Source organism: Pyrenophora tritici-repentis, chromosome 3 (assembly GCF_003171515.1).
Source record: "Pyrenophora tritici-repentis strain M4 chromosome 3, whole genome shotgun sequence".
NCBI classification, from domain to species: domain Eukaryota; kingdom Fungi; phylum Ascomycota; class Dothideomycetes; order Pleosporales; family Pleosporaceae; genus Pyrenophora; species Pyrenophora tritici-repentis.
In genome coordinates this window covers 2,811,479-2,838,516 of record NC_089392.1, presented here as the reverse complement: position 1 = coordinate 2,838,516, position 27,038 = coordinate 2,811,479, and the positions used below count along the sequence as shown (strand labels likewise).

Here is a 27,038-nt window from a genome sequence, read left to right as displayed (position 1 = left end):
AGTTATCCGACGATGGTCCGAGTTCTGGACCTTACCTAGCGCTGATGCCCAGCGACACCCATTCTCCAAGGGCCAGCAGATCTAGCCACTGTTTTAATTCCTCTTCATGATCTTCATATTCTTGTCTTGGCTTCTGAGTATGGATTGGTGGGCGCGCTGCCTTTCTAAATACAGAGTACACTTTTTGTAGTTATAGAAATCCCCTTAGAACCCCGGAAAAAGTGTGTTAGTATCTGATAATGGGCGAGTTTCTATCTGATTTGCTTATAGAGGGGCCAGTATTCTTTTGAGCCTACAAGTACACGTCTTCGTACATCGTGCGCCGTTCCAATAAGGTGCATGTATGCGCTATAATTTCATTCTACACTGATCTCATAAAGACCAAAACGTGAGCACGTACAGTGGGTAAGCCCGGTGAGGTACAGAACGTGTTGCCGGAAAGGACTATTGATGGTTCAATCCCTCCCACACCGCTTCCATCATCACCATCGTCTGCACGTCCTACCGTAGCTGGTCCGTCTCATTCCATCTTACAGTATTCGCGGACATCGAAACCAAGATCAATAAGTTTCTCACGCAACGCCGGATGCATAACGTACACGAAGTCCAACCGTACTTTGTAATCCATTGCGTCGGCCGCGGCCTGGAGAAACTCCATGACGGATACACAGACATTGATCTGTCGCTCATAACGGGCAATACCCGTCTGAGCATCCCGCACTTGCCAAAACCTCTGGAACCGGATCCAGAGCGCCAGATCCTGGATACTGTGCGAGTTTATAGCATGCACAAATTCGTTGAGCACGGCTACCTTCTCTATGTTCCTCAATGCCGAATAGTCTGCGTACAGGGCTCGAACGGTGGCGAATCTGATGTTGAACAGGCGGAGGCTTCGCAGCTTGGATGGTAGATTCTGACGAAGCTCCTCCAGGAATGGCGTCTTGTCTCCAGGAGTCTTCTCGGGACGTATGGCTGTGAGCAGATGCAAGTCAATACTCAGAAACAGCAAGTTCTTGAATTCGGCGAAGGACCCAAAAGCAGTGAAATCTGGATCGTCGTTACATTCCATCTTCTGCCAGGAGAAATCCTGCAGAAGCGGCAGGTTTTCGAGCATCGCAAGCTTCAGTTTCCGGTAATCGTACACTTCCCAGCTGCCACCTTCTTCCCAGGGGTTGCATCCGACACCTTTCAAGTAAAGACAGGTTAAATCACGGTAACGCGAATTTTGGATCGCCTGTGTGATTATCTCGGGATTGATATTCACATTGGCTAGCTTGATTTTACGAAGGTTGCCCGTCTCGATATGCTGAGGGCATACCAATAGGGCGGTAGGCGAGCTGACCCCCTCTACGACCAAGTGTTTCATATTGGGTAAAACCATGAGCTCAAGCGGGACTGTAGAGAGACCTTTGCCCTGTAATGACAGCGATTGGAGTTTCGCGAATGGCCGTCCGGTTTTACTTGGTTCTGAAGAATCCCAATCAATGTCCTGGAGTATATGGCGAGTCATGCGCAGCGGATGATCCAGGCATAATTCCATATGGAGAGTACGCAGGTTTGTGGCCCAGCAGAGTATAAGCGACAGCGTCCCGTCGAAGAGTGGATAAGGCTCGAAGATCTTGGAGAGCCAAATGGTCTTTTCTTGGGTACATGCAAGTTGGTGGAGTACCAGCGCATCTATAGCATCCCGGATCTCTACGACGTGTTTCCAAAGCTGATCGTAAAGATGGCTCCCCTTGGGATCTTCGGGATAAGATATATCGCGGTAATTTGGGTCTGAAATTCCTTGGTGCGGCTCTGGGAGGGATACCGAGATGCGTTGAACTAACAGCCGGAGTTTCTTTCGACGGAGAAGAGTGAGTAGTAGTACTCTAAGTCCATGGGGTGTCTCTCTTGGGTTGATCTTAATAGTCTTGTACAGGGTTCGTTCGCAGATGCTTTGATAGTACTTGGAGACTCGCGCCATACGGATTAAACTGATCTTGTCGAGATATCCGATGATTCTCATATCCATCTCGGTTGAGAGCGCAAGGAGCGACATGGTGCGGTTTTCAGGCGTATCGAGTTCTCGTGTGCAGCCAGAATTGAGCCTGTGGTGGAAGTGAGCGTAAAGGATTAATGGAATAGTGTAGCACAACAGGGCTTCACCACCTTGGCAGCGCTCAGCCACTAGCGTACTTTGCGGCTGCGCGGTATATTTTGCGCGTCTATGATGTAAGAGAGGTGAAGGAAGTAGACATGATCGTACAAGGGTGGCGCGCGCAGGAAAATATTACCACGCCGAAACAGCACCATGCCAGTGGCCGCAGCAATACCGTACCACGAAGTAACAGGTGTTGTCTGAAGATATGAGCTCTTCTATCTAGTCCGTACTACCAGCCATCTGACTGCGACAAGACTCTCGAAAAGTATTAAGGAAAGGCGTGGCAAGTTTGCGAATGTCAAGGAACAGCTATACGCAATACAGATGAGGTCCGGTTGAACGGAGATTTTCTATCTCCTCTACAGTACCATAGTACCCATCCTTGGCGTCCCAAACTGAAGAACCATCGATTACCTGATTTTGGCGAGAGCTCTACAGGGCTTTCTCACACTTACCTCCCGTTGAACGTGGGAGAAGGATAGAAAGTTTCCTACGCTTAGATGCAGGGTTCGCAGACTATGATCAGGCAAAGCTCAAGTCATGCAGCTCCGCGCGTGATCGATTTGACATATCAACTTAGGCCAAAAATTCCCCTTTGGTCTTGGCGAGTATCTCATCATAATAGCTCTGGAAAGCCAGCCAGCCCTTCTCGGGCGTTCCTACCTGCTTGTACGTCTCGGCCGCCTCTCGGTCCGGTATAATCTTGGGCTTGTGTCCGCTCCCAGCCGCCGCCGCGTCTACAAGGAGTTGTGCTTGGCAGGTTTTATCGAGCGATAGGAACCAAAAGGCCGCTTCGTCGACAGACCCGCCTACGGTGAGGATGCCGTGGTTTTGCAGGATAGCTGCTTTGCCGTCGCCTAGAAAGAATGTTACTTAGCAAAGGCGTATCCTGCAACATAGCAGCAGAGTACATACCGAGCGCTTTGGCTATCCGCTCTCCCTCCTCGCTTGCTAATACAACGCCACCGAATTGATTATACACGCCGTGGCTCTTGTAGAAACGTACGCTGTCTTGTGTGATCATATCCAGTTCCCTCCCAAAGGCACTGAATGCCTTTCCATGTACGCTGTGCGCATGACACGCGGCATGCACGTCAGGTCTCCGTTTATGTATGGCGCTGTGAATGGCAAATGCAGCAGCATTGATCGGCTGGTCTCCCTCCACGACCTCGCCCTCCTCATTGACCAATATCAAATCAGACACACGGATCAAAGAAAAGTGGGCAGATAGCGGGTTGAGCCAGAAGTGGTCGGTCAAGATCGGATCGCGTACGCTGATATGGCCGGCAACACCCTCATCGAAGCCACGCAAGGCAAATATGCGATATGCAGCTGCGAGATGTTGTTTGCGATAGAGGCGCTCATCTTCAAGGGACAAGAAAGTGGGGTATTTACGCACTTTCAGCGCTGTGCCCGACTTTGTGCGGCCCATTGCTGCCACTGTACGGTTCTCGTCCGACTCGGCATAGTCCACGCGAGCGCCTGTCGTGATGGACGCTTGACAGGCCCTGGAAGATGTCGCTAGGGCACGATGAAGAGGCAATTCAACGCGTTGTGGGCGACATCTGAACAGTTGGGTGGCCCGGAGGAGCGACGAAGGCATCAGGTGAGCTGTAGACATGGTAAGTACTGGGGTTGGTTGTACATGGTAGGGAGCTGGACATATGCGCATACACGCACATTACTTTGTCACGGCTTCCCCGCCGGATATAGAAGACCAGACGGGTATAGCAGACGATAACCGCATGTTGGGAAACGCGATTGGCGACCTGCAGCTTGTCAACGGGAAGATGATGAGCACGGTTGGCTTCGTACCGAGGCTAACTAACGTAGTTAACGTGCGGGATCAGTAAGCTGGGCACCCCACCCAACCTGACCCGACACTCTACACAACCACCACAATGCCGCGACAACAACGCTCTATACAGACTTCTCGTGAAGGCAGAATAAGCCTTGCTATAGCTTCTTATCATAATAATCCAAAACAGTCTATTCGTGCTCTCGCGAAAGCTTTTGATATACCACAATCTACACTACACACGCATATCCATGGTGTCCAGCCACGATCAGAGACAGTCTCTGTCAACCGCAAGCTATCGCCTATTGAATGGCAGTCTCTCGTATAGTGGACCCTAGACCTTAATTAACGCGGTTTTCCGCCTCATATCATTAACGTACGACGAATGGCAGACGCTCTACTCACTGCGCGCGGCCAAGATCCACCTCCACAACCTATTAGCAAGAAGTAGGTGTCGCGCTTTGTCTAGAGCTACCCAGAGCTTTAGACAAAGTAGATCAGGAGATTTAATAGTTAGCGGGCTGACTATAAGGACCCTACTGCAATTGCAGCCTGGTTTAAGCTAGTAGAAGAGACGCGCCAGACGTACGGCGTCCTAGACCAAGATATCTACAACTTTGACGAGACTAGGTTCGCGATAGGCGTCGCTGGCATGTCTAAGGTAGTCACAAGCTCTAACAGAGTCGGCCGAGCAGTTGTCGTACAGCTAGGCAATCGCGAGTGGGTTACAGCGATCGAGTGCGTTAACGCGTCTGGCTGGTGTCTGCCACCGTTAGTGATCCTGTCTAGCAAGGTCCACCAAAGCAGCTAGTATAATAGGCTCTTACTAGACTAGGCTATTAGCGTCTTAGACAGCGGCTAGACAACTAATTAGCTTAGCGTAGAGTAGGTGAAGCACTTTAATTACTATACAGCGGCTCGTACAGCTAGGGTATACTGTCTCCTTGTCCTAGACGGCCACAGTAGCTACGCTACGCCAGAGTTCGACTATTACTGCGCTAAGAACAAGATTATTACTCTCTGTATGCCGCCTTACACGTCGCATCTTCTCTAGCCGCTTGATGTTAGCTGCTTCTCGCCGCTCAAGCGGGCGTACGGACGTGAAATTGAGAAGCTCGCCTGCTAAGGCGTTTACCACATTGACAAGATAGACTTCCTTACAGTCTATCAACAGATCCGGCTAATGGTTTTTACGCAGCAGAACATCTAGGTAGGCTTCCAAGCAACAGGCCTTGTCCTTCCTTGTCCCGATCGCATCCTGTCGTCACTTACAGTAGCCAGGACACCGTCTCCGCCACAGACAACTATAGATAATAACGCTGCAGCGCAGATAGAGACAACACATACAGTAGCAGAGCTTCGGCAGCAGGTGCGCTATCTCTAAGAGCGGCTACGCCGGAAATCAGAGAGCCTAATAAGCGTTGCGATACGCCAGCTTGCTAAAAGCGCTTAGCTTGCAATGTAATTAGCAGTAATTCTTGCAGAGGAGAACAAAAAGCTACGTGCAGATAATCAGCGCCAACGACAAAATTAGGAGCAACAGCGTCAATATATTGCTTCTAGTAGAGTGCTCTAGGTCTAACAGGCTTAGCAGATAGCTACAGAGGCAGAAAGGGTAGTTATGGGGGGTAACCAGAACCAGACTGGTGAGCGACGTCAGCGCGCGCCGCCGACGTGCACGAAGTGCCACGTTCAAGGGCATACTCTAACTTCATGCATAGCTAGATAATTAATTACATCTCTTAATTTTATCTAATATTATTGCGTTGTTGTGGCTCAATTGCGTAGAGCGTCAGGTCAGGTTCGGTAGGGTGCCCAGCTTACTGATCTGCCCAGCTTACCTAAGCATGCGTCTCCAATGTTCTCTTGAGGCACAAGACTTCCAGTCTTCCAATGAGTGCAACATAACCAACACATCCTCTGCAAATCCAAGACGATATAGCAGAAGCGTTTACCCTAGACCGATTTCCACTACCAGATACGCCGGTACGCCATTGACAGGTCTTGAACCACGCGTCGTAGACATGTGTAAATCACCCGTGGACCATTTGTACAGTCAATGACATCGAACGAGGTCGTTTTTGGAGTAGGCTACTTAAAGATTGATGTTTTTTTAGAATGGACGGTGTTGTTGCGTGCTTTGATGGTGAATGCGCCCGATTCTACTTCCGCCTCAATCCCCACTATATTCCAGATAACAGCAAATATTAAAATGCCTCGCAGGTGTCCTTGTTCTTCGACACAGAGTACGTAGCTGAGTGTGCATTCAACAAGATGCCATGCCTTCCTCACTGAAGGTCGTGCCTGCACTGACCCCGACTCCATGGTCTTGGCGCATCTAATTCACTCTCACTCGCCCAACTGTAGGGTCGTGGAGGGGCACTAGCGCTTGCCGCCATCTATAACTGCACAGCTCCGACAGCCTTTGATTTCTCTCAAACCACACCTTCCTCACATTCCTTCAGCCCAGGTGTTTTCGTGCAACACAGATTGAGTCTAGCCAACATGAAGTGCGCCTTCTTCTTCTTGATAGCCCTACTGTCGGCTCTTGCCCTCTCCGCTTCCACGCCCTCCGCACTCTCCCCACCTTTTGCGACGATTGATACCAGCCCCGTTGGTAAGTGACTTTGGGCAATTAAGCAAGCAATCACGTTACTGATCTAGGCCAGTGACATCCAATCCGCAACTGGGATTGGGCTCTGATAACAAGTACGTCAGTGGTGAGGACCTGCTTGCTGAACTCGCAGTCAAGACCGGTGAGAACGTGACTTGGTCGGTGGGTCTATACTCAAACGCGAGTACGCCAGAAGGAGGCTTCGCCAACAACGACGGGGACGATGGACCGGTTCCGAACATGGAGGGCCGATACGCCGTCGATTTGCGTATCGGCCGAAACCCCACCCACATTGGGACTTTCCGTGGAAAGCGACTCTACAACCGGATCTACAGTATGCTGAAGGACTGCTGCATAGCAAAGAAAGGCATTTCTATCCCGGGCTACTGCGAGACTACTCGACCCGAATGCAAAGAGCAATGCAACCTCTACAACGTCGTCTACAGTAACGGTCACTCAACGTACAAGGCGGATTCAAAGACGAGTCTCACCGTGCACTATTCGTATTTTAACAACCAAGATTACCCGGGCATTCAGGATCTCGCAGTAAGTGCAGACGTATTCACATATCAACGGCAGTGACTGACGTCCTAAAGTTCCGAATGGTCGCAAAGATCTATCAGACAATGGCAGACGACAACAACAACTGCGCATACTGGGACTTCCCGGGCACTAGACGCACCATGATCTGCTACGTCGCTAGCAAATTGGAACTAGCTTTTGCAACAAATGGCGGTCCAATTATTGGTGTTCTCAACGTCGAGCTCACTTGGGAAAAGAAAACCCCACACAACAGCTTTCATTGCGAAACCACTCAAAACGCCATCGACGCTCTGATGTGGGGAGAGAATCGGGACAGCCTCGCTGATACAATGTCATGGCCCAAGGACAAGATTCTTCCGTTTACCTTCTGTGCCGATTCTCCTTGCTTCAAACAGAGCTTGAAGATCCGGGAGCAGTGGTATGAAGGCTCTGGCTGTCAGCGTCCGCAGTGGCCGAATGGCTGCGATCCCGGTTCTGACAACAACAGCCCTGATCTAAACTGCCCACCTGTGCAGTAAGCCAAGACAGGCTCGCTTGGTGGTTGAGAGTAAAATGTCTTCCATTGCCGGAAATCTTGGAAAGTACATGTCATGACTTTTACGTAGACTGTAGATGAAACCGAGGTCTTCTAGTACCAATTCACAACATGAGCGAACCACTTGGAACCAATCACAGTCGCACGTTCCCCAATGACAGTGCGAGTGTATTTATGCCCAAGTCTAACTACATATTCCACCTAAAGAGCACTTACATCTCCTAGGTACAGTTGGAAATCGTCATCAGAACCAAGTGACTAGTCCACAGCACGAGATAGGCTAAACATCCAAGCCAGATTAGTGGATTTGAACTAGTCATTCAATTCTCGATATTCTCGATTCTTTAATTCTTAGATAGCCTCATCTGCGCCTGGAAATCTACGATGATGTCATGGCATGGCCCGTGTTTCCCGCCGCGCCTTCCATCACGTTGCCAAGTCTCAGACCACCCAAACCTCTGATAGAGGTACTTTGCGACCGGAACTCTATTTAAGAAGCTCTTCTCGCTGATCTAGTGATGTAGCTGTCCAGCTAACCACCTAGACTCCGTTAAACACCAATAGACTCTGCACATTCACCTTACCATATCCGCGCTCATACAGTAACGCGCGACCGCGATGAACCGGGAACTCCGCAACGACCATCACACTAACATCCTCAAGAGCAACGCCGGCTTTAACCAATAATTGCAACACCGCGCAAAGCGTCTCACCTGTTGCTAGTACATCGTCCACCACGACAACAGATGCGCCAACGGGGACGGCGTCTCGCTCCATCTCGATACGCGTAACCTTCTGCTTCGAAGACGACACAAAAGAGATGTGAGATCGTGGCTTGCACGTATATATGGTCGGTGGTGGAAGCTTCCCTTCTTCGCGAACCAGAACGAGAGGCTTGTCAACCCGTTCGGTCAAAGAAGACGCAAAGACGAGGCTACCTACTCCGACGCTCACGATGGCTTTGACTTTGTCCCAATTACCAGAAAACAGAGTCTGCAATAAGGATACACATCGACGCATCCCACCCTGCTGCTGAGCGATGTCAAGCACGTGGCGAAACTCGATACCTGGGGTTGGGAAGCTGGGTATTGAGCGTACCATGTCTGCAAGTTGCTGCAAGTCATCGTGAATCAAAGGTATGAGATTGGATCTGGCGAAGCTTTCGGCAGGCTCATTTGCAGACTTGTCGTTCTGGAAGATCAGGCTAGGCCGATGCTCCAGCTCCTTCATACTGGACTTGCTGGTATCCGCTCCACGTTCAATTCTCGTGTGCTCCTTGGCTTCTACACGAATCTCAACCAGTCTGCTCTCGGGCACCAGGTGAGCAAAGGATGCGACAGGTGCCTTGTCTCTCATACCCGTAATGAACAGCACATCAACATCTGCGGCTGTGGCATCGCGTACGGTGCTCGAGAAATGCTCTTCGGGTAGTTGAGGTCGTTTCTGCACCTGTTGCTGAAAGAATTCTGTCAATGGTGCGCGGTGCTCTTCCTTGTAGGCACGATCTTCCAGCAGGCGATCGAAATCAGCCCCAACAGCCGCTGCATACTCACGCTTCGTGGCATCACTGATGCTCATAACGCGCGAATTCGGGCCTTGGGCAGAGAACTCCGTATTGTTCCGGTGTTGCAAGAACAGGGAGGCCCATATATGTGCGCAGTGGTCTTTTCCAGCGCAACTCTCGCCAGTGACAAGGACGACAAGCTTGGGTGGTGGTGCTTTAGGTAACGGACAGGCATACGCTAGCATCCCATGCGGATCCATATCACGTTTCAGACGACCTAGTCGCGATCCGTTTGGTCCGAAGGCTCTGACCGCGAGTTCGGCATCTCTGGGATCCGGTCCGAGATCAACTCCGTAAGCTCCGCTGCTGAAGGGCAACAAGTCCTTTGCAAGATCGTATACCCACTGCACACAAGCGTTAGCAAGTGCAGTGCCATCTTCATCGCGTGGCCAAACGCCGGTGATGACGCATGCGAAACTCCACGTGCGACATCCAAAGGCAACAGCAGTGGCTGCGAGATCGCGAACCGCTCCACCTCCATGTAGTAAGTGGAGGTAACATAGCGGCGACGGACGAGTTTCCACAGCAGATATCAAGCGGGCAGCAATGCCCTCTTCCGAGATATCCTTCATGAGTATGCAACGTTTGAACGAAGAAGTCTTGCCGCCACCATGCCCGCCATGCATCCCAGACATGTACATCTCTTCCTCGAACAATTCCAAACCATCAACGACTTTAGACTCCGTCACCGGCCCCCAGATTTCTCCCATGGGTTCATGTCTGATAGCTGAAACATTGAAAGAAGGCTCCACTAGCTCGAATGTGGTCATTCCAAGTCTCAATTGACCAGCCTCATGGTACAGATACGCATCTGCTGAACAGTGGCGTTCAGATCGCCCCAGTCGTCCAGCGATTATTTTGTCGAACTGATTGAGTCGTTTCCGTGCGTCGATCTCATCGTTGAGTGGTAGCACCCAGTTCCTTGTCAGGTATTGTAGAGCAGGGAAAGCCTTGAACGTAACGCTCGTCACGATCCCCATGTTTGTTCCAGCACCTCTTATCGCCCAAAGGATATCGGCTTCGTCCGTGGGAAGAAAGGCGCCAGGTGGCCGATGTTGTTCTGGCACATTACCAATATAGAAGACTTCGCCAGATTTAACGCTGACCATGACAGCACCGACGATGATGTCGCAAGTTAGTCCATGGAGCCTGGTAAGGTGTCCTATGCCTCCTTGTAGCCATAAACCTGCACCGACGCTTGGGCGCGATCCCAGAGGCACTGTCAAACCTTCGCACATGGCTTGGCTTATGAGACCATCAGTCTTGCACCCAGTCCCTGCGATGACGAATGAATTAGAGATAGGATCTGGCTTGCCTTCGTCTCCAACGGCTCTCAGGATGTGTACCGAGTCGAAACCGCTCATATCGATCGCCACAACGTTAGGCCTGAGACAGTGCGTGCTATGGCCTCCCCCGATAACGGTCAAGCCGACGTTATATTGTAGCGCCCACCGAACGCAAATTTGAACGTCTTTGACATCCCTTGGTCGAGCAACATAAGCCGGACTGTGCAGACAAGCCTCTTTGTTCTTGACTATCTTCCGACCTTGCGGTACTTGCCACATCAACTCTGGCAAACTGTCGGCGTGTTCATTAAATACTGTCATGACCTCGGGTGCGCTGAAAATAAGGTACTCTGGGTATGCTCCGTCCCGACGACCCATCGAACGGCATAGTGCTCTCCACTGCGCTTGAACTGCGGTATTCGCCATCTCGTCTTGCATGCCGAACCCAGCCACGAAAGACGCGAACTGGTTCAAGTCTTTGTATCGGTCTGGAACGCCGACAACTCCAGTAGGGAATGAAACCGTGTAATGGCATACTAAGCCCTCGATATGTAGGGCGCCATCCCGATGAAAAACCGCTACTATCCCCCCTTCAACAAGCATCCCCAGAGCGCTTCCAATGAAACTGTTCTTCGGTTTCATGCCGTACATGCTGTGGCAAAACAGAACAATGTCATACTTTTTGAGCCGATAGTCTTTCTCTGTATCGCTAACATCGGAAAACTCAACAGGATGGACAGCAACCCGTTTGAGACCGGGAAGTGGAGCTTTGTTTTCGATCCCACCACTACCCTTGAGCCAATCTTCCAGCTGTATCGCAAAGACCGCATTGGGCTCGAAAGCAGTATAGGTTTCGATCTTGCGTCGCAAGCTCTGAGGAAGATCACCAAAAACACTTTTTGGGCCCGGTCCTATCTCCAGCACCGAGATGCGTGTTTCGGGTTCAGTATCATGGAGAGGCGCTAGGAGGTAGGATAGCTCGGGTATGATGAATTCGCTGTATGTTGAGCGCCCGGGCTCTTGGGAGAAGACGGAGAAGCCGGTGGCATACTGCTCGTCCGATAAAGCTTGTCTAGGGGAGTCTGCCGGTGTGAATTCGCTTGCTGACTTGAGTAGCGCTCGCTGTAGCGTCTCGAGAGTGGCCATTATGGCGGGATGGGGTGGTGTAAGCTCGTACCAAACTGGATGCTAACGAGGAGTGGTTCACAGAGAGCTAGAATGACACAGAACTGCCTTGGTGTGATCATATCTGAGGGCACCAATCAGAGAAGCATTCCGTTTGCTACAACCGTTTGCAACGGACCGGTGAACGATTTTTATCAGGCAAACACGCTTTCACATCGATGTCGTGGCCTCGTCTGTTTTGATTTGTCGTTGGAGGTCCTTCGCTGCAAGCAACGCATAGCCTTGCCAGCTTTACATATTGGCACTGGTAGGCCTCTTTTCACGAGCAATCACAATCAAGCATTTTTTTATTATGCGGCGCAGCAATGGTAGATAACGCTGTAGCGACATGAACGGTATGCGAGGTCGGCTCCATTGAGTGGTTGAGTCCGTGCTGCGTCATTTATGGTGTGATTGTAGGGGTAGGCGTGGCTTTTCTATGCCCGTATCTCGTATCAAGTACTGGGCCAACCGTGAGACGCTAGGATTAGAGGTGTGCATGTGGGGGATGAACGGTCGGATGAAAGCGTGGCCGAGGCTGAGAGTACGCGCTAGGCTGCTTAATAAGCAGTGATATGAGACACGATGATGTCACGCGTCACGGCTCAGTTCCACCTCCATCTACAACGCGTACCGATCCTTGTTGAGACAGGAAACTCCAAGGCTAGAGAGACGCATATTATTGATGTATCGAGACCTTATGAACTCCTTTTGTCACCGATGCATCTTTGCATGCTCTCTGGACCCTTTTGACGCTTCGCGAGCGCACCATGATCGATCCTTCAACGTTGCCTCGCTATATACAGACCTCTGCCACTTGGAAAAACAATCGTATTCTGGCATGAAACGATTTGCATTATTCTGTGCTAGACATGATGAGTTTCAAGATTCGCTTTGATAAGTATCACCGCCGGGTTTCCATCACCATACGTCCTCTTTGTAGAAGTTCTAGTATGCCTTGGCTCCATGTGCGATCTGGCAGCCTACAATATCCATAATCTTTAATTCTCTCTCAAGTTGCAAGCTACCATACAATCAGTCTTAACGTCTTCCTCTTTTCCGATCATGGTACAAGAGAATCCAAATGTTCCCCAATGGAAAACAGGCAAACTGTTAGAAAGGTATCTATACCAATCAACGCAGTGGCAAAGAGTGTCCACTTTTTGTCTCAACACAAACCATACTTCCGCCGCGACACCCATGCTTTCCGGAATATACACAGACTATATTGAACGCTCGCATAGTTGAAACCACTATTGATACCATATTGGAAGGCGATGGTGAAATCGTAGCTTATTATGAAGCTCACTGAGGCGCGGTAGCTCTACCAGGGTTGCCACCAGGGCGTGATATCATACCGATATATCCATGTGAGCGGGATGTTGTACGACATGCGATTAGACATAGCCCCTTCGACGCGATGCAGCGGGGAATCCGATCCTAGTGGTAGCAGCCATACCTGATCTTCCGCTAGTACCTCTGCCGTCTCCTCATCTGCCTTCTCTACCACCGTCACGATCATTAAACAGCAATCCATTAATCGTGACTGTGAGTATACGCTTTTGCTGTGCTTTGATTTGCTAATAGATACTTTGACTTTTGCAGCAATATGTCATCAAGGAAACCAAATTGTTGGCGGAATCCCCTTTGATGACGCAATCAGGTAAGCGGCATCCATGTATACACGGCGTGGACGCTTGCTCACTATGTTCACAAGTTCACAATCTTATTTTTCCCGTAAAATCTAAGTTCACCAATTTAGATCTCCTAAAAAGCTATGATGACTACACACTTCTCGATACCAGGTAATACATAACGTAATTGAGATATCCTTCCAACCTCCATTGTTTGTGTGCAGCGTATTATAGATTGTTAGTCCACGTTGTCGGATATGAAGGTTGAACTTCAGGAATTCCTCGCTTATTCGAGTTTAGGCCATCTATGGTAGGGAGAGATGATGAGTCAGGTTGAGTGCTGGTATGCCGTGGAATACACTGATTGCGAAACACGGGCATGATGGAGACGGACCAGTAGGACATCCTATGCCAAGAGTCGGAGTTGCATGAGCAATCTGACCACTTGTCCCTAGTTGTTTCTAAGATAGGAAATGCATAAAGGAGAAGACAGGTACACAGACGCGTTATAGGTGCTAGAGGGAACAATATACGGTCACTATTGACGATCTGCCATTATGCGGGCATCATAAGCGTGATTGTTCCAAACAGTGTGAGACAATTCCAATTAACAGCATCTGGCACGAGCGGGTGAGGAGAAAAACGTCAGCTGGTGGAGACGGAAACCAGGACGCGGGGAGGGCTTGGCATGCATGGGCCACGTCTTGTGCTTTCAACCCGTCGCTTCTACACCAGCCATCGACTGTTTACGTACCACTCGCATCCAACGTAGCAATCTCTCGTCACATGCTTGCTTCATTCAGTCTCATAGTATCGACCTCTGGCGGCCCTTTTCACGCATGCCTTGCCGGTTTCTCTGCTCGAAAGCCCGGAATCCGCAAACCTAGGCAAACGATCGCCCGCGATCGCTTGAGGCACGGCAAGCCATGGCATCATGCGTTTGATCAGCCTCTCAATATTCTTAGTACCTGCTGTCATCACTCCCAAGAAGGCCATTGGTTAATTATGCAAGGCATTGCGGCCAGCCAGGAGCTCTTTCACCAATTGTATCAGGATGCGCTTGATTGCTACAGGGATCCCGGCTTACGCAAGCTCTCCGAGTCCGCAGAGAATCTGTCGATATGACTATACAACACGAATCTTATACACTGTGATACAGGAAAATACCCAGGGACTTCATCTCGTGGTTTACAACAACCTTATTCAGTGGGAGTTCTCTACTGCGCAAAGCATCGCTGAGAAGTATTGGGAATTTACATGCCATCGACCTCGGTCGTTCACGGGCGCACACGAAACGTCACGCGTAATCGAAACCATCTTCATGCGATTCTGAAAAGGATTCTCAAACAATGATCAGGACTAAATGTTTACAACGAGCGACGATACCATTCGCTCAAACCTGTTTGGGCGAAGCACATCCAACGATACCCCAGATGATCGTCCATCATGCTGAAGAGTTGGGAGAGGCTTCGAGAAATGTCACAAGCATGTTCGGCGGTTCTGGCAGCTGTCAGTGGTTTCATCTACCAAGATGCCTTCCGTAATAGTATCGGACCACGCGGCGCGTCGCACACGCCTGTTGGACGGTTGCTAACAAAGCGTACAGACTAAGCAGCTTCATTGCGAGCTTGAACCTCAGGTCGCGGTATAAGTATCCAGGCACCATCACCTTATCATATCTTACCATCATCAACAACTACCAAGTTATCCAGTCTCCAATCTCGCATCTATTCTGTCGAGTCTGGTCACTCATTTTATAATCCCTTACCAACTTTTCTTCTCAACGAAGCAGGTGTCTTCACCCTTACATTCATCTTTTCAACCCATTTTCAAGATGAGATACTCCCTGATCACCGCTTCCCTTATTGGCTCCGCTTTCAGCGCGCCGGCTGTCTATCGTCGTCAGGCTGGTGGTAACGTCCAAACTTTCACAGGTGCTCTTGGCGGTATCGCAGCCACCCCCGTCACTGCCACTGGCGATGCTACCCGTGGCTTTGAAGTCAAGGGTGACACATTTGTGAAGGAGGCTGCTGCGGTAGCGAGGAGCTGTGATCAACAGTTCAATGGCTGCTCCAACGCGGCAAATGGTGGTGATGCGACATTGACAGTGGATCAGTGCACAGCACAGAAGAGTAAGTTGATACCAACATCATTCACTGCGATTTGAACTAACACAGACATAGCTGCTTGCGACGCTGCTGCCGGAGGTGCTGCTGGTGCTGCTGGTGGTGATGCCGCCGCCGCCGGTGGTGCTGCAGCCGCTGGAGAGGCTGCCAACGCCAACGGCAATGCTGGAGCTGCCAACGGCGCTGCCGCCGCCGCCGGCGCTCAGAAGGGTGAAAAGGCGAATGGCGGAGCTGCCAACGCTGGAGGTGCAAACAATGAGGGAGCCGCCAATAATGCAGCCAACAATGCTGGAACTGCCAATGCCACTGCACCTGCCATGGGCGGAGCCGCTGCTGGCGGAGCTGGAGCCGAAGCTGGGGCTGGAGCCGGAAATGCCGCTGCTGGTGGAGCTGAAGCTGGAGCCGGAGATGCTGCCATGGGCGGAGCTGCTATGGGCAAGGGCAAGGGCAAGGGCAAGAACAACGGAGCTGCTGCTGGCGGTGCCGAAGCTGGGGCTGGAGCCGGAGATGCCGCTGCTGGTGCTGCTAACGCCACTGCACCTGCCATGGGCGGAGCCGCTGCTGGCGGAGCTGGAGCCGAAGCTGGGGCTGGAGCCGGAAATGCCGCTGCTGGTGGAGCTGAAGCTGGAGCCGGAGATGCTGCCATGGGCGGAGCTGCTGCAGGCAAGGGCAAGGGCAAAAACAACGGAGCCGCTGCTGGTGGAGCTGGAGCTGGAGCCGGAAATGCCACTGCTGGTGGAGCTGAAGCTGGAGCCGGAGATGCTGCCATGGGCGGAGCTGCTGCAGGCAAGGGCAAGGGCAAAAACAACGGAGCCGCTGCTGGTGGAGCTGGAGCTGGAGCCGGAAATGCCGCTGCTGGTGGAGCTGAAGCTGGAGCCGGAGATGCTGCCATGGGCGGAGCTGCTGCAGGCAAGGGCAAGGGCAAAGACAACGGAGCAGCTGCTGGTGGAGCTGGAGCTGGAGCTGGAGATGCTGCTAACGCAGCTGGCAAAGGAGCTGGCAAGGGCAAAAACAATGGAGCTGCTGCTGGCGGTGCCGAAGCTGGAGCTGGCGGTGCCGACGCTGGTGCTGGCGGTGCCGACGCTGGTGCTGCTAATGCAGCTGGCAAAGAAGCTGGCAAGGGCAAAAACAACGGAGCTGCTGCTGGTGGTGCCGAAGCTGGAGCCGAAGCTGGAGCTGGCGGTGCCGACGCTGCTGGAGGCGCTGCTAATGCAGCTGGCAAAGGGGCTGGAAAGGGCAAGAACAACGGGGCTGCTGCTGGTGCCGGTGCCGAAGCTGGCGCCGCCGCTGGGGGAGATGCTGGAGGCGCTGCCGACGCTGGCGCTCCTAATGCAGCTGGCAAGGGAGCTGGTAAGGGCAAGAACAATGGAGCTGGAGCTGGAGCCGGTGCTGGTGCAGAAGGTGGTGCCGCCGCTGGAGGCGCTGCTGGAGGAGATGCTGGAGGCGCTGCTGACTCTGGTGCAGCTAACAGTGGAGCTGCAGCAGCCGGTGGTGCACAAGGTGGAATGGGAAAGGGTGGAGCCGCGAATGCAGATGCTGGAGCTGAGAATGCCGGCTCTGCCGCCGCTGGACACGCATAGGTATTATCAACCATGTAAAGCACGAGTGTGTCCACTCATTTCCACTCGGGCGAACTACAAGCATCTTTCCATTATTACCTATCTCAACAAACCACGACTTTACGGTAGAGCACCATTGTCGATTGGATCTCCTGGGCTAGTTGGCAAGATACTTGATTTAAAGATAGAAATAGAAATAGAAGTACTTTTGCAAGAAGTTTACTGTAAGCACCATCTTCATTTGACTAATGCTTGTGATGTTTTGATGTATTTTATCCGGTTCACGAGAAACGACGTGGCCGAGTCTTTTGCGACGATAGAACTTTGATAACTTCTTTCTTTATATTTACGCCTCTATATACACGCTGTAGCACGTATATAAATTATCACCTACTTGCTTTTAATCTTCTCTGACTCATAAGTGCACATCGTTTCATTTATCAGTCTACGAGGTTGAGCTCCTAGAGCATCTAGAAACTCTTTGGTGGAAGTACTCTATCTGTTTCTTCGTTGTGCCCTAAAAAACTTATGTCGTTGAATCCGGCATTTGAATTTCACTAATTGCTAAACAAAGATTAAGTACTCTTTCAAGAGATTGTGTATAATCTGGTCCTGTAATTATTATAGATCTTCTAGATCTCTCTTTAGTTCTTAGTTACATCTCCACAGCCAGCTGTGGAGAAGAGGGATAAAGGTGCACTAAGTAGAAGTATGTGGGGTTTGCTCGAACTGGCGTTGTGCGATGTTTTGTGTCAGTGAGTCAAGAAGACGCCGGTAGACGAATTATGTCGTTACTCGTCATCTTGGGAGCTTTCTTTCTTTTGCCTGTATTATTGACACAATTTGTCATATATTTGCGCATGTCCGCAAACCACGAATAATATTCTGAACACAGCAAATCTATCTCAGAATCACTCGAAAATGCACTGAAACAGCGACAATAATATCGCTATACGGGATAGCAAATTTTCTCGGTCTTTTCGTCGGTTGAGCTTTGTGGATCTGTTACGGCTATGGGATTCGTACGAGAGACGCGACATTAGGAAGAGACACTAAGTTAACGTGTCAACCACGTTCTCATGCAAAACACATTTTACTGTTTACAATCAATTATAGCTTTTGTCGCCTTAGCCGCAACACAACTTCGTTCATCCGCTTCATTGTCGTTACAAAAAAGGCTATTTGTCAAATCCGGGAAAGGCTTGGCTGTGTCATCGACCGTGCTGCGTTCTTCAGATCGTGTGGGTGGATCTCTAAAAAAGGAAACAGCCAATGCTTCGTTCGATTCATCCCGCCAAAAGAAAGTCTCACCTGGGTGACATGAACATGAAATGAAATACTTGACACGCTAGTATACCAGAATTATCGTAGGCGCTAGATATACCTATTAGAAATGACATAGAGGGGTTCATCCACATACATGGGCAAATCGTTTTTAAATCGTTTTGGCAAACCTTAAAACGTTAACGCGTTTAAGCAAAAATCCTTATAACGTTAAAGCGTTTAACGATATAAACGATACAAAAACGATATAAGATACATCATGCCAAGACCGGGTTATGTCCATTCTAGAATCTCCTCTACCTCATCCCTTATCATCTCTGCTTCGTCATCTTGCTCTGGTTCCATTGGTAGACCCATTCCGTTGAGAGAACACGGTTTTATGTGGCCTTCCCTAAGCCAACTGCCAATGCACTCGATCTTCTCAATGTTGTCGCAAGTGAGCCTCGACCGATCCCATGAACAGGTTCTTCTTGCACCTGAGAATGTTCTCTCTGGCTCGGACGACTCTGCAGCGATAGAAAGAATAGAGATAGCCATGTTGCTTAGCCTAGGGTAGCGCTGCCGTTGCTCCGATCGGCACCACCATTCAAGAGGGCTACAGTCGATTTGTATTACTGGACTTTCTGCGAAAATTTTAAGATCGTCGCTGTTTGATTGATCTGCCGCCGCAACTGACATCTGTTGTAGAATCTGATCGAGAACGGCACCGCGTTGCTTTAAAGGAGGAGCCATTTGTTGAGAAGCTGTAGGGCTAGCTAAAGGCAAAGCGTCCTTAAACTCATTCACCCAAAAGTTTTGAGCAGCGTTAATAGCTGGTTCGTACCATTCGGCTGGCCAGTTCTTCTTGAGATATGCTGCTCTACTTGCGGGATTTAGAAGAATAGCGGAAGCGTACACCGGAACCTGATCAGTCATGTTGTAGTACTTCTCAAGTACGAACCAGCCCATCTCGATCGATCGAACCATGCGAAGGTCCTCATTTTCATCTTTAGAGTAATGTATCTATAAAGCTGTTAACCGAAGACTTAAAGTTCGGATAACACGTTAATGCTTACCTTTTGCTGCTCATAGTGGACTAAAAGAGAGTCCATAATCAAAAGAGATTGAGAGATAGACGATTTATCTCCCTCCGCGTATAGCGTTGCTGATGCAAATGGTTGTAAAAATGTATGTGCTTTTTGTAGTATATCCCAGTCGTCAGAAGTAAGACGGATCTCGTTAAGGTGTTTCTCGTTATCGTGCATAAAGACCTTAATTGCAGCCATCTTCTTAATAGCCCGATCCATAACTGAGTACCATGAAGACCACCGAGTCTGATTGTCAATCCCTAAGCGGAGGCCTACCTTGCGATCCCACTCTGCTGCATGTATACTTGAGTTGCGCAGCCAGACACATAGTTGATGTAATTTGCGTAGTGTAGAGATGTTCTCAATACCACAAAAGTCCTCATCAACAGACCCATGGCTATCAACGCTGCGTCTTCGGCGAGACAACCTTTGTCTCTGTGAGGTTTGTGGAACAGCTTGGGCTTGGGCTCTAGGGTTTCTCTGTCGAGAAGTAAGAACGCTTGAAAACTCTGCGAGAAGCTCTTCCCCCATAACATCCGTTACGGCGTCGAGAGCAGCGGTAAGAGCCTCCTTAGAGGATGCAAGCAGGAATGCCTGCAAGGATAAATTGATAATATGACCGATACATCGGATACGGCGCTCTTTAGCAGTAAATTTAACCTTGTTAATATTAGCACCATCGCGTAACTTAAGCAGCGAAGGCCGATTTTTATATTAAAAGCCATGCTTACGTTGTGCTTAGTTCGAAGGAGGGTTTCAAGATGCTCCAAACAGGTATCGTTAGATGTTGCGTTATCACCCGTATGCCAGCCAACTCTAGACTGTATCCCATATTCCTCGAGGGTTTGAAGAAGTAAGTGTGCTTGCTGTTCTCCAGAGTGGCTGTAACGACATTCTGGCAGTCCTAAAAGAGCCTTCTGAAGCTTATATTCGTGATCGACCCACTGTGCGCATACAGCAAGGAGAGATGAACGGAACGGTGATGTCCAGAGATCTGTTGATATGTGGATAGGACTCACAGCCGTCGATAAGCTGCCTTTAATTACATGGCCTTTATAAAGCTGATAATTCGAGGCGATAAGACGTACGGCTGTACGTCGACTTGTGATAAGCTGGTCTTCAATAAATGGATTGCAAGCAAGCGCTAGATCCCTCATTTCAGACCATTCGATTGATGAAAAGGCTATTCGACGTCGAGTCAGAAGACCGACAAGCGCATCGCGATACCCTTGTTCATTGAAGGCGTTGCGGATAATTGTCTGATCAGAGACAGTCCTAAACACTGAAGTGATAGCTGGTTGCGACGACGAAGAAGAAGTTTGCGAGGGCTGAGAAGACTCTGACGTTGTATGATATGCTAGAACATGGTGGATAGAGTTTACTCGGTGACTGCTAAACCATGAGCGACAGCGTTTGCACACATACTGCTTTTTCAAACGCTGGCGCTTTGCATTGCTGGTGTTACAGACAGTTTCGGTTCGTATAACAGCGTCAAAGTGTGGCGGCGTTGCGGGTCTTCGCGACGGTGGCGTTGATATCGCACTTGCTGACAAGGTATTCGATGACATAACGATAATAGATGCTAACATGATCCATGGGCGAGCGGCGCACACGGGCGAGCGGCGCACCCCACCAACTTTACTCACCTTACTGATCTTAATCTACAATGGCTCAACGCAGCGCTACTCAATTACTATCAAATGAAGCAGATATTCAGCTTGCTATCTCATCTATTAATGCGCACCAGATCCAAGGTACCCGTACTGCTGCAGTAGTCTACAACGTAGCCGAAACAACGCTCCGCCGCCGACGCGCTGGTATACCTGCCCGACGCGATTGCCCGCCCAACTCAAGGAAGCTTACCCAGAGAGAAGAGGAGGTGATTATTAGCTATATACTTCAGCTAGATCTGCGTGGATTTGCGCCTACCTACACAGCTGTACGTGATATGGCTGATAAGCTGCTGGCTGCGCGTGGTGGAGAGCAGGTTGGAGTCAACTGGCCATCTACCTTTGTTAAGCGTACAGACAGTCTTCGGACGTGTTTCAACCAAGCGTACGATAGGCAGAGAGCTCTTTGTGAGGATGCAACATTAATAAAGAGGTGGTTTAAGCTTGTAGAAGAGACAAAGGCTGAGCTAGGTATCTGCGATGAGGACGTCTACAACTTTGATGAAGCTGGCTTTATGATGGGCAAGATTACAACGCAGCTAGTTATAACAGGAGCAGAGAGGAGAGGCAGGCCGAAGAGTATTCAGCCAGGCAATCGCGAGTGGGTAACGCTGATCGCTGCTATCAGCGCTGCTGGCTGGTCAGTCCCACCGTTCCTCATCTTCGCTGGCCAGTACTACCTATCAGCCTGGTATAAGGAAGCTGAGATCCCACGCGACTGGGCGATCGCAGTCAGCGATAATGGCTGGACGAATAATGAGCTTGGAGTTGAGTGGCTAAAGCACTTCAACGCTCACACGCAGGCTCGTAGTGTAGGCGCGCGTCGCCTGCTTATTATTGATGGCCATAAGAGCCACCAATCTCTAGAGTTCCAGGAGCTCTGCAAGGAGAACAATATCCATACGCTCTGTATGCCTCCTCACTCATCTCACCTACTCCAGCCACTTGATGTTGGCTGCTTCTCGCCATTGAAGCGCGCGTACAGCCGTGAGGTGGAGAGCCTTATGCGCAACCACATCAACCACATCACCAAGCTAGAGTTTCTGCCAGCGTTCAAGGCAGCATTTGATCAAGCGTTCACGCCAGCCAATATCTGCTCAGCCTTCCGCGGCGCAGGCCTTGTTCCTCTACAACCAGAGGCTGTTCTATCAAAGGTAGATGTACAACTGCGTACACCTACTCCTCCAGCAGCTCTGCCAGAGGCTCCCTGGGTAGCTCAAACGCCGAGCAACGCGCGTGAGCTTGAGGCTCAGTCAAGCCTAATACGTGAGCGCGTGCGCCAGCACAAGAGCTCATCACCAGCTTCAATTATTATGGCGATTGACCAGCTAAAGAAGGGCGCCGAGGTGATGATGCTCTCTGCTGAGCTGATGCGCGATCGGATCTCTAGTCTTGAGAAGGCCAATAGCGCAGCCTCAGAGCGTAGGCGGCGCTCTAAAAGGCGTATACAGAAGCATGGAGTACTCACAAAGGGAGCTGGAGAGGATATACTGGCTCAAAATGAGGCTGACCAGCAGATTGCTCATGAAGAGCGTCAAGGAGGAGCGCGATCAGGCCTCAGCCAGCGGGCTCAAAGGCGCTGCACTAGGTGCAAGGAGACTGGGCACAACTCGCGCACATGCAAGACTGATACTATTAATATAGAGTAATCTACTGTATCAATATCTAGCAATAATATTATCGCGTTGTTGAGATGCATCGCTTTAAAGTTGCAAAAGTTGGTGGGGTGCGCCGCTCGCCCGTGTGCGCCGCTCGCCCATGGATCATGTTATAGATAATGGATTTGTTGAGATTTCAGGTTAGTGGGGAGTGGTTGCAGAGTTTTTGAGATGCAAAGGTGGGGTGCTTGGCGCCAAGCCTCTTATAGCGTTTTTAAATCGTTCACGCGTTTAAGGATTTTCTTAAACGCGTGAACAGTTTAAGCTGTTAAAGCGTTTTAAAACGTTTTAAGCTAAAACGTTTTACGCAAACGCGTTAAGCTGCCCATGTATGTTCATCCATACTGTCGCTGTCAAGTATTAAGGTTTCATGTCACCACCTAGGTGTCATAAAAATACTTGACAGTGTGGGTAAACAGCAATTAATAACATGTCTGGCGACTACAGTCGTCTTTGTACACTAGTATGTCAAGTATCTCATGACACCTAGGTGTCCCCCAGGTGGCCTCCTTGGTCTCCGCGTTCAGGGTGCATGATCAATTCATTTTTGCAAAAAATAGCAAAAAAAAGAATGAAGCTCTTACGAGCTCCGGCTTTCATGACTCAGCCGAGGTTTGAACTCGGGACCTTCAGTGGATCTAACTGCATGTTAGACTGACGTGATAACCAACTACACCACCGAGCCCTGTTGTGATGAAATGATTTAAACTACTTTTATAAATATCCTGAATTTTGATGGTGCTAAAATGCTGGTGTGTAGGTATTGTGACAACCAGGCGGATGTCGGAATTTTTTCAATGCGGGGTAGACGCAGCGGAACCGCTCGACTCGCTTCGCCCCCACCTGCCACCAACACTGACGTCACGTTCCAAAAACGTCCATATGGGTGACACACAATACTTGACAGCGACAGTGTGGGTGAACCCCAGTATTCTATTACTGATAGGCATTTCTGGCGCCTACAGTGACTTTTGTAGGTATACTAGTTGGCAGATATCTGTCACCCAGGTGATCCTCATTAGCACACCTGAGATCAATCAATCAAGCAAGCTGACAGCCCCCGGCTTGATTGATTGGCTGTTTGTATGAGATTTGGCTGGATTGATTGAATTGGCTTGGCGGAAAGTTGTTAGCTTGATTGGTAGCTTGGGTGCTTGATTCCCAAATAGGAAAGTTGTATATATTTTTTGGTGTTGAGTCTCAGCCGTCGTCCCATGTATCTAGATCGTCGTCTTCGCCCACCCACTTGCTAAGCTCGTACAAAACGTCCATCTGCTCGTCGGTAAGCTTTGATTGGCCCATATCGTCGTTGTCGCCGCCACCAAAACCTGCCCGTCTCCATCGTCGTACTGAGTGTAGTGCTGCTAGTAGCTCAGGTGATATACAGCGTCGGCGAGGCTCTAGTAGATCTCCGAGCTCACTGAAGACGCGCTCACACTCACAGCTTGAAGCGGGTATAGAGAGTATAGTAAGCGCCATCTTACTAAGGTTGGGATATTGATCGCGCAGCCCGAACCAGTATTGTATAGGATCGGTGCCCTTGCCAACGATTGGCTCGCGCTTCCACTGCTCATACTCATCCTCCTTAGTATTGCCGCGTGTGGGATCAATAATGCCGTCAATCGCGTCGTCAATATTGCTCGGTTTCTTCGGTGCGCGTGTGTAGCAAGGCCTCGGTAACGGCAGCGACTTGTAATCCGCCCACAGTGCCTGGAAATTAAGATTATTAAGCGCCAGCCAGTCAGGCTTCTCAGCCCACGCTTGATCGCAGTAGTGTTTGTAGCGAGGATGGAGTATTGTAGCAGCGTAGTAAGCTGGCGAGTCGTCGAGTTTAGCGTAGTACTCGTTCGCCTTAAGTAGCGCTGCGCGTAGATTAATAGGAAGGTGATCTTCGGGTGCCTCGTCGTGAGCGTCATGGACTACGCAATCGTAGTAGAGGAGGCGAGCTTCTAATTGAGTGAGTAGAAACTCAAACGTTGGGATCACCTCAGCGATCGCGCCAAAGCTATACTCGCCACGTCCCTCAAAGCGCTTTGTACACTCTTTAAGTGGCCTAAGAACCTCTATATAGTCGGTAACAACAGCCCAATCGGCAGCTGTGAGGCCGTCTGATCTCATCCACTGTGGAGCAGCAGGCCGATTTTTGCCCTGTGAGTCGGCGTAGATATCCTCTTTTGCTGTATTTTGTATGTGGGTGTTCGCGTACGCGTTGATGGCCGGCGCGAGCTTTATAGCTCGCTCAAAACAGTCGAAGTATGAGTTCCAGCGTGTGACTACTGGCTTGATTGGCTGTAGTATCGTGAGCTTGTCGTCTGCGTCGTGAGGTAGCTCACGGTAAGCTGTACGCTGCGCCTTCTCAAAAAGATTGTACTGCTGCGGTGTGTGGATATAGTTGACAATATCGAGAAGTACGCCTAAAGGCCCGTGCTTTCGCCACTCCTTTATAAACGCTGCCTCGTCGGCGAGCTCGTCAACTCCCTCGTTGTTGTATGAGTCTGCATCTCTGCCCCAGAGCAGTCTCTGCCCAATCAGATTGATCGTATGAGGGCCACAGCGGAGGCGTCGGTGTATAGGATTGAAGTTAAGCTCGTGGGCAATCGCAGCGACAGCGGTGTCGTTATTAGAGGCATTGTCGAGGACGAAGTAACCGAGTGTGCGCTCGCTTATGCTAAACTGCTCTAAGATTGATAATACAACCTCAGCTAATCGATCGCCGGAGTGAGCGCCTGTGAGCTGAGGCAGCGCGATAGGCAGGTCTCGGAGCTTGCCATCTGAGTTGACGTAGTGGGCGACGATACCGAGAAACCCGCGCTTGCCGCCTTTCGTTGTCCATCCGTCAAAGCTTATATGGATCTTGCTAAGCGATTGTGACAGCTCGTGGACAACGCGGGGCCTGAGCCAGTCAAACAGTCGTATGACGTATTGGGAGACGCTCTTGTGGTTCTTCCAGAGCGCTGCTTCTGCAAGTGGGTTGGCGATAGCAATTAGGCGTCGAAAAGCTGGTGTTTCGAACTCAGAGATGGGGTGGTTGTTCGCGACGAGCCAGTCTACTGCGGCAAACCTAAAGCGCTGCTTGCTAAACCCGTTAATCTGATTAGCTACTGCCTGTGAGATAGGGACTCTCGCAGTGGTGAGCGCGTTGTAAACACTAGCAACTGGAGTCTTGCCTGGTGCTACTAGCCTATGGCCAGGTTTCTGCTCGCTGAGGTGGCGCGCGGCTGACGAGACTGCTGCGCTTGTATTGTATATCCCAATACCAATATCCGTGAGCTTGTGCTTGAAACACCAGTGGCAGATGAAGAATACGCGGGTTGGATCTTTGAGAAGAGCGACGCGATAGCCGTGGCGATAGATCCAACTCCGCTTGTGTTGGTGCGTCGTGATAGGCTTCGTATACAGCTTAAGGCGACCCCAATCTATGCCATCATAATTGTCTTCGAGATGGGCGTCAAAAGCCTCATCTACAGCGTCGTCGGCGGCTTCAGAAGACGGAGCGAGCGTAGCTTGCTCACTGCCCTCGGCGGGCGCGACGATAGCGTCTTCGGGCTGCGACTCGCGCAATCGCGACTCGAAAGTATGTGTATATGGAGGCGGCGGAGATAGAGCAGATGGCTGAGATTGATATGACTGCGAGTCGATCGCGACGGGCTGGCTCGCAGTGCCGCGCGCGCGCTTTCTAGGCGAGGGAGCGCTATCAGAGACGCGTTTTTTGGGCGGCATGAGGGCGACGATGAGGTGAGGTATACGGCGATAGATCTGCAACACCAAAAGTATATAGTATTGTGGGTGATGGAGATGGAGATGGAGTATACTATATGAGACGACGCGCTGGCTGCTAGTTACACGGAGCTATCGGATATTACTCAATGTTACACGGCGTAACTAAAACACCAAAAAAAGCTCAGTATAGAGCTTTTACAGCTATCTAAGCTGCCTCATGGGCTGCCTCATCACCGAAATCTACTATATACTTAAGGCAATCAAGCTATCAATCTGAATCAAGCTCACGGAAAAGCTCAGCTGGATTGATTGCGTTTTTGTATGAGGTTTGGCTGGATTGATTGAATTGGCTTGGCATCAATCTTCCAATCAAGCTATCAAGCTAGCTTGATTGATCTCAGGTGTGCTCATTAGCATGCTCACCTATACATGTACCACCGGTACATCACGTGTGAATGTGCTCACTTTCCTTCACTATCACTGACTTCAATATCATGCAAAATCTCTCGGCGCAAACTTACAATCTGACTCTGCGATCTTGGTTTCATTGCGGGCGCAAAATGAACTCCAGATATGATGACAATTCCCACGTGAAGGGGACATACAGTACAAGGTAGTGTTCCGGATTTGCAGATCTCAAACAGGGATCAACTAACACATCGTGAGACTGAGT

General features: G+C 50.2%; 10 protein-coding genes across 10 annotated transcripts; 5 read left to right on the top strand and 5 right to left on the bottom strand.

Moving 5' to 3' along the window:
* Positions 1-520: 520 nt before the first annotated feature.
* Positions 521-2,041, bottom strand: PtrM4_084630 (uncharacterized protein; the record flags this gene model as incomplete). Its single annotated transcript, XM_001940256.1, has 1 exon — positions 521-2,041. One exon carries the CDS (start codon positions 2,039-2,041, stop codon positions 521-523), a length of 1,521 nt encoding a protein of 506 aa, XP_001940291.1.
* Positions 2,042-2,719: 678 nt separating this feature from the next.
* PtrM4_084620 (class II aldolase-adducin domain containing protein) lies at positions 2,720-3,575 on the bottom strand (the record flags this gene model as incomplete). Its single annotated transcript, XM_001940257.2, has 2 exons — positions 2,720-3,000; positions 3,059-3,575. The coding sequence occupies 2 exons, from the start codon at positions 3,573-3,575 to the stop codon at positions 2,720-2,722; spliced, it is 798 nt and encodes a 265-aa protein (XP_001940292.2).
* Positions 3,576-4,593: 1,018 nt separating this feature from the next.
* On the top strand, positions 4,594-4,752 carry PtrM4_084610 (uncharacterized protein; the record flags this gene model as incomplete). The annotated part of the gene is made up of 1 exon (XM_066106643.1): positions 4,594-4,752. The coding sequence occupies one exon, from the start codon at positions 4,594-4,596 to the stop codon at positions 4,750-4,752; it is 159 nt and encodes a 52-aa protein (XP_065963581.1).
* Positions 4,753-6,446: 1,694 nt separating this feature from the next.
* On the top strand, positions 6,447-7,616 carry PtrM4_084600 (uncharacterized protein; the record flags this gene model as incomplete). Its single annotated transcript, XM_001940258.1, has 3 exons — positions 6,447-6,558; positions 6,611-7,101; positions 7,152-7,616. The coding sequence occupies 3 exons, from the start codon at positions 6,447-6,449 to the stop codon at positions 7,614-7,616; spliced, it is 1,068 nt and encodes a 355-aa protein (XP_001940293.1).
* A 557-nt stretch (positions 7,617-8,173) lies between these two features.
* Positions 8,174-11,629, bottom strand: PtrM4_084590 (Apt, Adenine-guanine phosphoribosyltransferase and related PRPP-binding protein; the record flags this gene model as incomplete). Its single annotated transcript, XM_001940259.1, has 1 exon — positions 8,174-11,629. One exon carries the CDS (start codon positions 11,627-11,629, stop codon positions 8,174-8,176), a length of 3,456 nt encoding a protein of 1,151 aa, XP_001940294.1.
* A 3,486-nt stretch (positions 11,630-15,115) lies between these two features.
* On the top strand, positions 15,116-15,448 carry PtrM4_084580 (uncharacterized protein; the record flags this gene model as incomplete). The annotated part of the gene is made up of 1 exon (XM_001940260.2): positions 15,116-15,448. One exon carries the CDS (start codon positions 15,116-15,118, stop codon positions 15,446-15,448), a length of 333 nt encoding a protein of 110 aa, XP_001940295.2.
* Positions 15,449-15,952: 504 nt separating this feature from the next.
* On the top strand, positions 15,953-16,987 carry PtrM4_084570 (Atrophin-1 multi-domain protein; the record flags this gene model as incomplete). The annotated part of the gene is made up of 1 exon (XM_066106642.1): positions 15,953-16,987. The coding sequence occupies one exon, from the start codon at positions 15,953-15,955 to the stop codon at positions 16,985-16,987; it is 1,035 nt and encodes a 344-aa protein (XP_065963580.1).
* Positions 16,988-18,523: 1,536 nt separating this feature from the next.
* PtrM4_084560 (uncharacterized protein) lies at positions 18,524-19,536 on the bottom strand (the record flags this gene model as incomplete). The annotated part of the gene is made up of 2 exons (XM_066106641.1): positions 18,524-19,252; positions 19,306-19,536. The coding sequence occupies 2 exons, from the start codon at positions 19,534-19,536 to the stop codon at positions 18,524-18,526; spliced, it is 960 nt and encodes a 319-aa protein (XP_065963579.1).
* Positions 19,537-20,983: 1,447 nt separating this feature from the next.
* Positions 20,984-22,636, top strand: PtrM4_084550 (uncharacterized protein; the record flags this gene model as incomplete). The annotated part of the gene is made up of 1 exon (XM_066106640.1): positions 20,984-22,636. The coding sequence occupies one exon, from the start codon at positions 20,984-20,986 to the stop codon at positions 22,634-22,636; it is 1,653 nt and encodes a 550-aa protein (XP_065963578.1).
* Positions 22,637-23,845: 1,209 nt separating this feature from the next.
* Positions 23,846-26,365, bottom strand: PtrM4_084540 (Dimer-Tnp-hAT domain containing protein; the record flags this gene model as incomplete). Its single annotated transcript, XM_066106639.1, has 1 exon — positions 23,846-26,365. One exon carries the CDS (start codon positions 26,363-26,365, stop codon positions 23,846-23,848), a length of 2,520 nt encoding a protein of 839 aa, XP_065963577.1.
* Between the last annotated feature and the right edge of the window lie 673 nt (positions 26,366-27,038).